At 39.0% G+C, this 12,538-nt stretch overlaps 1 protein-coding gene across 1 annotated transcript in view; it reads left to right on the forward strand.

Moving 5' to 3' along the window:
* Positions 1–12,538, forward strand: part of ptch2 (patched 2) — a 46,589-nt gene that overhangs the window by 18,418 nt on the left and 15,633 nt on the right. Inside the window, exons 3-13 of the mRNA XM_067453486.1 lie at positions 1,884–2,073; positions 2,172–2,241; positions 2,949–3,040; positions 5,768–5,963; positions 6,050–6,171; positions 7,989–8,136; positions 10,108–10,239; positions 10,348–10,503; positions 11,055–11,147; positions 11,257–11,382; positions 12,066–12,184. Coding sequence (XP_067309587.1) covers positions 1,884–2,073; positions 2,172–2,241; positions 2,949–3,040; positions 5,768–5,963; positions 6,050–6,171; positions 7,989–8,136; positions 10,108–10,239; positions 10,348–10,503; positions 11,055–11,147; positions 11,257–11,382; positions 12,066–12,184 — 1,444 coding nt within the window. The remainder of the gene's footprint in view (positions 1–1,883; positions 2,074–2,171; positions 2,242–2,948; positions 3,041–5,767; positions 5,964–6,049; positions 6,172–7,988; positions 8,137–10,107; positions 10,240–10,347; positions 10,504–11,054; positions 11,148–11,256; positions 11,383–12,065; positions 12,185–12,538) is intronic.

Below are 12,538 nucleotides of genomic sequence, written 5' to 3' on the forward strand. Positions count from 1 at the left end.
CACACACACACACACACACACACACACACACACACACACACACACACTCTAACGCCCTCTCTCTCTCTCACACACACACACAAACACACACATACACACACACACACACACACACACACACACTCTAACGCACTCTCTCTCTCACACACGCACACACATACTCTCTCTCTCTCTCTCTCTCTCTCTCTCTCTCTCTCTCTCTCAATTCAATTCAATTCAATTCAAGAAGCTTTATTGGCATGACAAAAACATACATTTTGCATTGCCAAAGCATTAAGACAACATAAAGTGATTTGTAACAACTGATCATAAAAAACTTAACAAAATATTAATAATAAAATAAGTTAATAATAAAATAAATTAATAATAAAAACAACACAAAATTCAGAGTAAAATAAATTAATAATAAAAATAACAAAAATATGAATAGTAAAATAAATAAAGATTTATGATAAGAAAATCAAGCTAATTTTAATATAGAATTAAATCAGAATCTCTCTCTCTCTCACACACACCCACCCACCCACACAACACACCCACACACACACACACTCTCTCTCTCTCTCTCTCTCTCTCTCTCTCTCTCTCTCTCTCTCTCTCTCTCTCTCTCTTCTCCTTCTCTCTTCTATGTCTCTTTCTCTTCCACTCCCTATCTCAATTAACAGAGGCAGACAGCAAAATGTGCTGGGGAGGTAAAGTGTGTGTGTGGGCTCCGCCGGCCACTGCAGGCTTGTCATCATGTATTGGGAAGCGGAGGGGCAGATGGGCAGGCTCTGATCTGGGCCGGTGTGTTTCATGTGCATTTGGCATGGCGGCAGATACCCCGCGTCCTCTTTTTACCACCGCCTCCGTTAATTAGGAGGCTGGACTCTGGAGTTTCTTCTGTACCCTTTGATGCTTTTCATTTCGACTCAACATACCACATGAACTTTCTGCCTCCCTCCTTCCATTTACTGTTCACATCTTGGATCCGGGCATTTTGACCTGCAGATCAAGAAAGACCTAAAGTCCTCAGAGATCTTCCTATCAGGAACCACAGTCTGTGTTAGGCAGTGTAGAGCAAGCCAATAATTAAACCAGTGGTTGCAAGATTATCCCGTGACAGCGTTTCTGTCAGTTTTTAGCCAACCGCATTGGAGAATTTATGAGGGATTTTGTGCAAAAGCCTGTTTGTTAGCCTTGTGTGAAATTGTAGGCCATGTCATAAGGAGCACTTTCACTCTTTCGTGTGCTAGAGACACAAATGTGATCCGCACATCTGTTTTCTGGGGTTAGTTGGAGAGTACACAAGGGAACGAGAACTGTAGTGTGTTTAATTTGGGTTTAATTATGGCATTAACCTCTCACTGAGGAGCATGGTTGTTTTTTTGTTGAAACAAGTGTTGCACTGCAAAAAATGCTTTTCTTACTTAGTATTTTCGTCTTGTTTTAAGTCTAAATATCAAAAAATTCTTACATTAAAAAACATTTACTAGACAAGCATACGTTTATGTGTTGTTTTGGGGGAAAATAACTCAAAATTAAGAGAGTTTTTGCTTAAAATAAGCTAAATAATCTGCCAGTGGGGTAAGAAAAATAATCTTGTGTTCTGTTTGAATTAAGATTATTCTTCTCACCCCACTGGCAGATTATTTATCTTATTTTAAGCAAAAACTCTCTTCATTTTGAGTTATTTTCCCCCAAAACAACACATAAACGTATGCTTGTCTAGTAAATGTTTCTTAATGTAAGCATTTTTTGCAGTGTGACCATTAAGATAGAACTATATTGCTCCTCTGGATTGTTTTTATCCATACAGTCAAAAGGAATAAAACCCTCACGACTTTAAAGGTGTCTCCTTTCTGAACGTTTGAACATAACAAACCTTGTTGCTCTGATTTCAGCTGGCAGTCGGGTGAGCAAGGAGCTACGCTACACAAAAGAGAAGCAGGGAGAGGAGTCCGTGTTCACCTCACAGATGCTCATACAGACACCCAAACAGGAAGGAACCAATATTCTTACCCAGGAGGCTTTGCTGCTCCACCTGGAGGCTGCTTTGTCAGCCAGCAAAGTTCAAGTGTCTCTTTATGGAAAGTGAGTACAAACCCCCAGAAGGACTACAGGGAATTTCAAACACTTACAAACACAAGGGCCGGTCTTAAAATATGTGCTTGTGTGATTTCTTCCAACAGATCCTGGGATCTTAATAAACTTTGCTTCAAATCTGGAGTCCCAATTATTGAAAATGTCATGATTGAGAGGGTAAGCATGTTTTTTTTAAATATTGTTATAACATTATTATAACATTTTTTATATTGTTATAACATCATTAGAACATTTGTTATATTGTTATAACATTATTATAACATTTGTTATATTGTTATAACATTATTAGAACATTTGTTATATTGTTATAACATCATTAGAACATTTGTTATATTGTTATAACATTATTAGAACATTTGTTATATTGTTATAAGCATGTTTTTTAAATATTGTTATAACATCATTAGAACATTTGTTATATTGTTATAACATCATTAGAACATTTGTTATATTGTTATAAGCATGTTTTTTAAATATTGTTATAACATCATTAGAACATTTGTTATATTGTTATAACATCATTAGAACATTTGTTATATTGTTATAACATCATTATAACATTTGTTATATTGTTATAACATTATTAGAACATTTGTTATATTGTTATAAGCATGTTTTTTAAATATTGTTATAACATTATTAGAACATTTGTTATATTATAACATCATTAGAACATTTGTTATATTGTTATAACATCATTAGAACATTTGTTATATTGTTATAAGCATGTTATTGTATGCTAGGATAATTTTCTTATTTCTTAGTGCTTTAGACAGCTATTATAATGCGTATTTACATTAACTTGCTATTTTGTCTGTGCCATGAAATCTCCCTTATGAAATATGATATGCTATTTCTCCCAGATGATAGACAAGCTTTTCCCCTGCATGATCGTGACTCCTCTGGACTGCTTTTGGGAAGGCTCCAAGTTGCAGGGAGGCTCCGCCTACTTACCGTAAGCATTCTGATTATTCTTAATTAATATATAATGACATCTCTAATTAAGTCATGCATAGCTTACACTGAAAAAACTTTTTTCTTACTTAGTATTTTTGTCTTGTTTCTAGTCAAAATGTCAAAAAATTCTTACATTAAGAAATACCAGACGAGTACAAATTGTTGTCTTGTTTTGGGAAAAAATAACTAAAGATTGAGAGAGTTTTTGCTTAAAATAAGCTAAATAATCTGCCAGTGGGGTAAGAAAAATAATGTTGTTTTAAGATATATTATTTATCTTATTTTAAGCAAAACTCTCTTCATTTTGAGTTATTTTTCCCCAAAACAAGACAATTACTTTTGCTTGTTTAGTAAATATTTCTTGTTTTAAGAATTTTTAGATGTTTGGACTAGAAACAAGACAAAAATATTAAGTAAGAGATCAGAACTAACCATGGAACAAGGGACTGTGCCTGAAATATAGCTCTGAAACATTTGCCCCCCCTCTCTCGATATAACACACGCTCCAATAACAATTGAGCTCTACCTTCAACCAAAACGGCGCTGGGTGTGACAAACTTTAACATCAAGCCCTTAGCAAAAGCTCTATTTAGTCTGTTGATAAGCTGAAGCCTGGGTCCGTCGTCACTGGGGCTTGAGTTGTCATCAGTCTGAGAGAGAGAGAGAGAGAGAGAGAGAGAGAGAGAGAGAGAGAGAGATGACTGCTACTGGGTGGGTAGAAGGGAAGGTTGGGGGGTTTGGGGAGCTTTTGGGTCAGACAATGGTAAGCATTCTTTCAGTTTACGAGTGAGTGTCCATCAGTGAGGGGGCCCTGGAGGGGGCCCGGCTTTGTCAGCACTGGGTAACACTGAGCATTCTCATGCTAATCGCCCAGCCTTGGAGCTGTAAGTTGTCCAACAAATAAAACGGGCATTATTCAAGTCGTGGGCCTAGAGAAAAAAGGAGGGAGAAAAAAGTGGGAGAAATCAACTGGACGCTGGACATTGTAGTTTACACTTCCACCCAAAACATCTCTATTGATGTAAAAATAATAGTTAAATTGTATTCTATATTATGCTTTTTTTTACTGTCAATTCTCACAGAGAAATCCACTAATAGCCTGATTTTCCGGGAAAAAAAGATGAGTGGTCTTTACAAATATTATTCATTGCCTTTATTTCTCTATTTGGCCATGTATGAAGAGGGCTTGAGTTAGCCACTGAGGCTAATGTCCTCTCAGGCTTCCGCTTCAGTTCAGCTGGGCTTTTTTTCTAAAGGGAAAAGAGAGAGAGAGAGAGAGAGAGAGAGAGAGAGAGAGAGAGAGAGAGAGAGAGAGGGAGAGAGGGAGTGAGTGAGTGAGGGAGAAAAAACTTGAGGGAACAAAGAGCAGCAATCTATGGAAAAACAAAAGGGCCCAGGCCGGTTCACTCAAGCAAAAAATAGGAGATAAAGGAGACTCTCTTTGCAAGCAGGAGCAAAGGCGCTTGGTATGTGGGAATGGGAGAGGACCAGCTTTATTTGAAGCTGCTCTTCATGAGTTATTAGAGTGAGATTGGGCCTGGAGTTAGGACACTATTCACTTTTATTCTTCTTTACCCACAAATACTCATCACAGTGAAAGGCCCTCTCTCACTCAGGGGGCATCACTCCGGCTTTTTTTTTTTTTAGCTTCGTAGGTGTTGACTGGGAATTTTGTGGTAACACTTTAGTATGGGGAACACATATTCACTATTAACTACGACTTTTGCCTTAATAAACTCCTAATTTACTGCTTATTAATAGTTAGTAAGGTAGTTTTTGTAGTGTTTAAGTTTAGGTATAGGGTCGGATTAAGGGATGTAGAATAAGGTCATGCAGAATAAGGCATTAATATGTGCTTTATAAGTGCTAATAAACAGACAATAGTCCCCAACAGCTGAAGTCCTCCCTTGTAATACATTATAATGTTAAAAGAGTCCAACTGTAACTTATCTGCATCTAGAGAATTAGTCCTTGGCACATCGATCAACAACAGTTCACTCTCTCACACTGCACAAAAATGCTCTCTTACTTAGTATTTTTGTCTTGTTTCTAGTCTAAACATCTAAAAATTCTTAAAACAAGAAGTATTTACTAGACAAGCAAAAGTAATTGTCTTGTTTTGTGATGAAATAGCTCAAAATTAAGAGAGTTTTTGCCTAAAATAAACTAAATAATCTGCCAGTGGGGTAAGGAAAATAATCTTAAAACAGCATTATTTTCCTTACTCCATTGGCAGATTATTTAGCTTATTTTAAGCAAAAACTCTCTTAATTTTGAGCTATTTTATCACAAAACAAGACAAGGAATTTTACATTTCTAGTAAATGTTTCTTAATGTAAGATTTTTTTAGAAATTTTGACTAGAAACAAGACAAAAATACTAAGTAAGAAAAGCAGTTTTTTGCCGGAGAGAAGCTAGATTAAAACCTGCAGACTGAGGGGTTGAGAAAACTGAGCTCAAAGCAGCATTCTGCCCGCCTTCATCCTTATCAAGATGTTTTAGAGGCAGAGGTAATCGTTATGACTCGATGCACAAAGTTAAGAGACAGCAGCCTGTAGACCGCCGGCACATTATGCCCCTCCGTGTAACAGGATAATAAACGCTACTTTATGCGGCATCTGTAGCACCACCACCACCACCGGGGAGCAGGAGAAGGGGGAAAGGCTTGGAAAATGCTTGATTTGTCGAATTGATTACTAATTATTTTTCTTGTCTGTTTTCATAGGGGCATGCCTGACATTCAGTGGATGAATCTGGACCCCCTCAAGCTAATGGAAGAGTTGAGCCAGTTTACATCTTTAGAGGGCTTTCGAGAGATGCTGGATAAGGCTCAGGTTGGCCATGCCTATATGAACCGCCCATGTTTGGATCCAAACGACACCGACTGCCCTTACAGTGCCCCTAATAAGGACCCGTGGCAGGTGGGCACAGTCCTGCAATGCAAATGACAATGTCTTATTAATATGAGTCTGTCGATTTTAAATGTGCGCTCTTGTGTTTTATTTAGGTCCCTGACATTGCTGCTGAACTTCAGGGAGGTTGTCATGGTTTCTCCAAGAAGTTCATGCACTGGCAAGAGGAGTTGATCCTGGGTGAAAGAGTAAAGGACTCCCAGAATGCCTTGCAGAGGTGAGAAAGGGGGGAAGAAAGAAGGAGAGTCTTGAGGAGGGGGTATGTGGGTGGGCCTCTTTTAGGAGGCCCTGACAAGAGAGAAAGTGAGAGAGAAATTCAGAAAGAGACAGAGGTGGAGAGAGTCGTTCTGACTCCTAATAACCTCACACATCCAAAGCATTCCTTACATGAAGAGGGATCAGTTTCCACCTCTGACCCCAGTATAGGAAAGACCAATTAAACATGATGGACAGCCGCATAACCTATGGACGGATCTGAAATGCAGAGTGGAGGAAAAAAATGAAAACACTTTGAACAGAAAAAAAATTGCAAATGATACATAGTGAGTGAATGAATGAAAAGTTTATTTACCATTTGTACTAGCAATACAGGTACATAGGAGAGCAAAGCTCTTTGAGTCAACTAGGGCTGTGCGATATTGAAGAAAAATGCTTTATGCAATATCTTGTTAAATAATGTGATATTCGATATGCGATACGATATTGCTATTAGTGTGTAAAATCTATTTAAATTATATAAAAAAATATTTAAAAACTGAGAATGAAACAATTTGTGTTTCACATTCTTTCTGGGAAAAGAAAGCATCTGAAAGTCACCAGCAGTTTTTTATCAAACATTTATGTTACAAATCGTTCACTTTTCGGTGTGTGTGTGTGTGTGTGTGTGTGTGTGTGTGTGTGTGTGTGTGTCAGACAGCGCGAGACTGCAAGTTATTGTTTTTTGGCAAATTATTGCGTTTAATAACTCTTTTCAACGTCAAGCAAGTCCCATAAGTAACAGTCGTGTGCCCAGTCTATTCTCTGCTATATGCCGACCTAAAACGTCCACTTTTCACACTGCTGAAGTAGCCTATTAAAATCATTCAGATATTGCCTGCCATTGCGATATGTAAATTTGCGATATTTCAATAATTTCGATATATTGCACAGCTCTAAAAAATACAATACATAAAATCTACATAGAAGACCCAAACTACCCACAATCCATAGACTACACACAATTAAGAAGCAGTTAACGAAGAGCAACACAAACCTATGTCAAGTAAACCCACACACTAAGATTTTTAATTTAAGATACACATTTAAAATAACAGTATTGCACATTTAATTCAATTTGGTATTGAAAACTGTCCCAAGATAATACGTAGTATCAGTGCTAAATATAATAAAACATTCTCTATTTAACAGAGACTGACATATAAACACAACACAGACTACCTTTCACATCTCTATATAAAAGCAGACATGTTTGTTTCCAGGACCCTGTTGCACAAAACTAGGATAAGGGATTACGCCGGGATATCTTGGTGATCTTGGCTCAATTTATCCGCTAATATACAGTTATCTTTTGCTATCGTTCTTGGTGTTAGTGTGCCGTTTACACGACAGCGGTGTACTAAATTTTGCGTACAGAAGACAAGCTCACCAAGATATCCCAACTTAATCCCTTATCCTAGTTTAGTACAATAGGCTCCTGGTTTCCTTAGTTAGTAAACAAACTAAAAGTGAAAACAAATGCATTTGACACCTGTAATTTAATATCATACGTGTATGTGTTTTCAATGCAGAGTTTAATCTGTAATAAATGAAAGTCTCTGCAGAGAGCAGGACATTGGCCTTCTGCCCAGCATTTGAGCATTGTTGTAATCTCAGTGGAAGTGTGATTTACAGCAGCCCGAGAGAGACCACACACATCAGTCCAGCCTTTATTATAACGTGTCTGACTATTAACACTCACCTTGCTGCATAATGGTATTTGCACATGCACATTTGGACGTTCTGATCTCACTCAATCCTCTGTATTTCCCCCTACAGTGCGGAGGCTCTTCAAACCATGTTCCTCTTAATGAGTCCCAAACAGCTCTACGAGCACTTTAAAGACGATTATGAGATCCACGATATCAATTGGAATGAGGATAAGGCCACTGCCATCTTGGAGTCCTGGCAGAGGAAGTTTGTTGAGGTAATTTCCTATTTTAACACACACTTAAACGGTCGCTTTGTGGGGTCTGGATGATTTCAGTGACCATGGAGGGATCCTGACTGGGGGTGGAAAGCTTATTTAAAAAATAAGTTACCTGGTTGCCTTAAAATTCATTGAAATTAAACATTTGAGTTAATACAATAAAAAAAAATTGAGAATCGACAACCTTTATTCAAATATTATTAAAAGATTTTGTAAGCAAATTGGGTAATTGTGTGTGTTTTATTTGTGATGACGAAGTGAAACATGCCAAAATTGTGCTATTTTCATGATTTATTAAATTTTTTACGTGGTTCAGATACAATAATATTTTGAGTTTCTATTTATTAATCCAATTTCCTTCATTGTACCAACTCGAATTTTTAATTTCAATAAACTCAAGATTTTAAGGCAACCAGGTTTCATCCTTTTTTAAGTTAAACCAACAAACATTTAACAGTGTATTTACTCAAATAAATGTTGGCAGCTTTGTTCATATAAATTGTTATTTGTAAAAATTGCTCAATATAGCTGTGTGCAACCGCTTGACGGATCTTTTTTAAGTAAATTCAACAAGTCATTTTTTTTTGAGTGCATGAACACTGTTTGGCATGAGGATTTCCCTCACCCCGAAAAAAGTGTCTCTGACCCAGAGCTATGAAAACAAGTGTTTCTAGATCAGGCTGGAGGTGGAAAGGTAAAAAGAGCGTAGTCGCACAAGTACTGCAAGAGGGTTTTCTTTTCTTTAGACCAGAGGATGGCAACTTCTTCCTGAATTCCATCAATCCTCAGCTGCCTAGTAAACAGAGTCTTCCTAGGAGGCCGCTGACAAACTCCCAGTTATAAGAACAAGCTGTTTTTGTGATAACTGACACCCAGCATGCTGACTAAAAGAGAGAGAGAATTAGAGAGAGAGAAGAGCCTTCAATAATGTCTACCGCCTCAGAAAGAGAGCAAGCAAAGGGGAAGTGAAGTCAGGGGAGGTTGGAGGGGATAAGGCACTGTAAAAACAAAGTGCAGCGGTATTCCTTTCCCCTTAAGTTTGTCGGCCATTCATGGTGCTGATGGAGTAGCCTGAGAGACCATGTGATCTCATCTGATCCATCTGACCTCTGCCCTCTGGCATCTGTGCTCATTATTTCTCGCTTGTCAACCTTCACAGGGTCTTCGTGCTATCTTGTTTGTGTTTATTAGGATAAAATGAGATGTGGATGAGGGTACGGCCCTCGGAAGAATGAATGTTTGTGTGACTTTTTGGAAAAAGTATTTCAAGATTTGTTCAACAAGGGGAATTCGTTCAAAACACAATGATAGGTTAAGCAAATTAATTAATTTGATTTGACGGATTCGTATGCTCTTTTTTATACAAATACTGAAAATCATTTACCGTTCTCTGGATTGATGTTTAAAGGGGTGGTTCCGTGTTTTTTTTCTAGGCTTGGTTGTGTTTATGGAGCGCAGAATAACATGTCTTAATACTTTTAAACGCCGTATTTTTCTTCTATTCTCCCTTTATTCCACACCGCTGTCTCCACTGTCCTTTGAACGGCTCGTTTGCTTCCTGCTTCTATGAAGTCCATCTCTCTGAAAAACGCAATGGTCTTAGATTGGTTAGATGGCCAAATGTAGTTTCCTGTATTTTTATTGGCTGAAGTGCCAAGCACAGGTTGCCCTGGAAACGCCACGCCCCTTCCCATTACGGGCAGAAGTCACATCTGCAGAGACTATCAAGGGTTTATGATGTCACCAACCCAGGAAGAAGCTCGTTGTAGTCCAAACCGGCCATTTTTGTAGGCAATAAACTGCAGTAACTTTAAAATACAATATCTCCGTTTGCATTGAACTTTCAGCGCTGTAACTTTGCGGATACTGTTTATGCTCAAGCAGCAAAAAGTGCATGCAACCACCCCTTTAATAAAAAGTGTGTTACAAATAACATTTATTTTTATTATTTATTATTTTTGTCTGTAGGTTGTCCATGGGAGTATTCCCCAGAACTCTTCCTCCAGTGTGTACGCCTTCTCTACCACCACTCTTAATGACATAATGAAGTCTTTCTCCGACGTCAGTGTAATCAGGGTGGCAGGTGGTTATCTGCTCATGGTAAGACCTCCATTATTGTGGAAACTCTAGTTAAGGCTAATGGAAATGTGATGAGTATGTCTCCATATGTGTGCAGCTATTCCCTTACATGTGTGTTTCTCTGCACAGCTGGCGTACGCATGCGTGACCATGCTCCGCTGGGACTGTGCTAAGTCTCAGGGCGCTGTGGGGCTGGCAGGAGTGTTGTTAGTAGCACTATCTGTTGCTGCAGGACTTGGCCTGTGCTCACTTTTGGGGCTGTCCTTCAATGCTGCCACCACGCAGGTAAATACACACCTAAATAACTTAAATGGTTAGTTCACCCAAAAATGAAATTCGTCATTAACTCCTCGCCCTAATGTTGTTCCACACCCGTAAGACCTCCGTTCATCTTCACACACAGTTTAAGATATTTTATATTTAGTCCGAGAGCGTATGCAAGTGTATGCACACTATACTGTCCATGTCCAGAAAGGGAATAAAAACATCATCACAGTAGTTCATATGAGACATCAGTGGGTTAATTCGAGTATCCAAAATCATCCAAAATCCAAAAAGCATCCAAAATACATTTGGGTCCAAAAATAACAAAAACTACGACTTTATTCAGCATTGTCTTCTCTTCCGGGTTTGTTTTCAATCCTCAAATGAAGATTCAAATGGTTATGAGTCAGCATATTGATTCATGATTCAGAATCATGAATCAATACGCTGATTCATAACCGTTCGAATGACATTAGGGTGAAAAAATTTCATTTTTGGGTGAACTAACCCTTTAAATTCACACTCACCCTCAGGGCTTGGCATTAATTCAGACTCTGTGCGTTCCTTCACAGGTGCTGCCATTCCTGGCCCTGGGCATTGGAGTTGATGACATGTTCTTGCTGGCTCATTCCTTCACCGAAGCCAGATCCAACATCCCATTCAAGGTATATCATGAACACGCTCTGGATCATGCCTTCTCGGGGATGCAAATGCTGCCCAAACTTTTGGTTTAGTTGGCGATCACGGCTCATTCTTTGCCATTTCTCTCCATAGGAGAGGACAGGTGACTGCCTGAGAAGAACTGGCACCAGCGTGGCTCTCACCTCCATTAATAACATGATTGCTTTCTTCATGGCTGCCCTAGTGCCTATTCCTGCTCTCCGGGCCTTCTCACTTCAGGTATGAGTGTGTATTTTGTGTGTGAGTGCATGTCATAAACCATTGCGCCCTGCGATGCCCATTCAGAAAAACTGTCACCATCTGAAAAGGGCAGTGAAACGTGGCTTTAATAAATGAGCAGTCAAAGTCAATTGAAAGTGAGGACGGCCTTTGTTGTTTCTCTTTCTCACATTCTTTCTATTTTATGGTCAAGCCTCTTTATCCAACTAATGTCATAGCCTGTTTTTTAAGGTGGGGAGGGGATACAGAAAGATAGAGAGGGGTAATGAGATGAGTGAATATATCAGTATATCACCCAGCCATCAGACTGTGCTTCTCTGATCTCTCCAGGCTAAACTCTGGGTGGTCTGTGCTGTAATGATACGGCATGCAATGTCTGTCTGAGATTGGCGGAGTTGGGGGTTGGTTTTGCTCAGACTCGCTGTGACCTTGGGAGTCCCCTTTCCTTGGATTGTTGACTATTTGTGAAGTGATGGGGGAGGGGGTTGCTGGTTGATTTAGGGTGCATACTTTACTTTCTGGGATTCAATCCGAGGCACTAAAACAGCGAGGGATCCTGAATGCAGAGTTTTTTATCAAGTTCAGACAGCAGCTGTGGAGTCGGGTGGCAGCGGAGAACTCATGAACGAAAAGACTTGGCCTCTATCCTAAAGTCTCTCTTTCTCTCTCACTCTTTATTTCAGGCAGCAATTGTGGTGGTCTTTAACTTTGCCATGGTTCTGCTGATCTTCCCCGCCATTCTGAGCTTAGACCTGCAGAGGCGGGAGGACAAACGGCTGGACATCCTGTGCTGTTTCTACAGGTAACTAAGATGCACTGTCCTCTTACTTAATCTCAGTCCATTTTATCATGCCAAAGCCTTTGGTACTCAAGATCAGGGCTCTGAACCGGTTCAAGGAATGAAAACGAAAACCGGAAACAAACTAAATTTTAACAAGAAGTTTGGAACAAAATCGAAAACAAAACCAGAATGTTTAATCGTTCTGAAATGACCATTAACTCATAAACCGGTTAATAACGTTATTTTATCGTTCTCTTTAATATTTTAATTTGGCAGTGACCAATTATGAATTGAGTACTACAGCATGTGACGTTGACATCAAGCGTGAGTGAAATCCATCCAACATAGAATAGATCCAATATAGAAGGCACAGCA

This window comes from Pseudorasbora parva, chromosome 9 (genome assembly GCF_024679245.1).
Source record: "Pseudorasbora parva isolate DD20220531a chromosome 9, ASM2467924v1, whole genome shotgun sequence".
Lineage (NCBI taxonomy): Eukaryota > Metazoa > Chordata > Actinopteri > Cypriniformes > Gobionidae > Pseudorasbora > Pseudorasbora parva.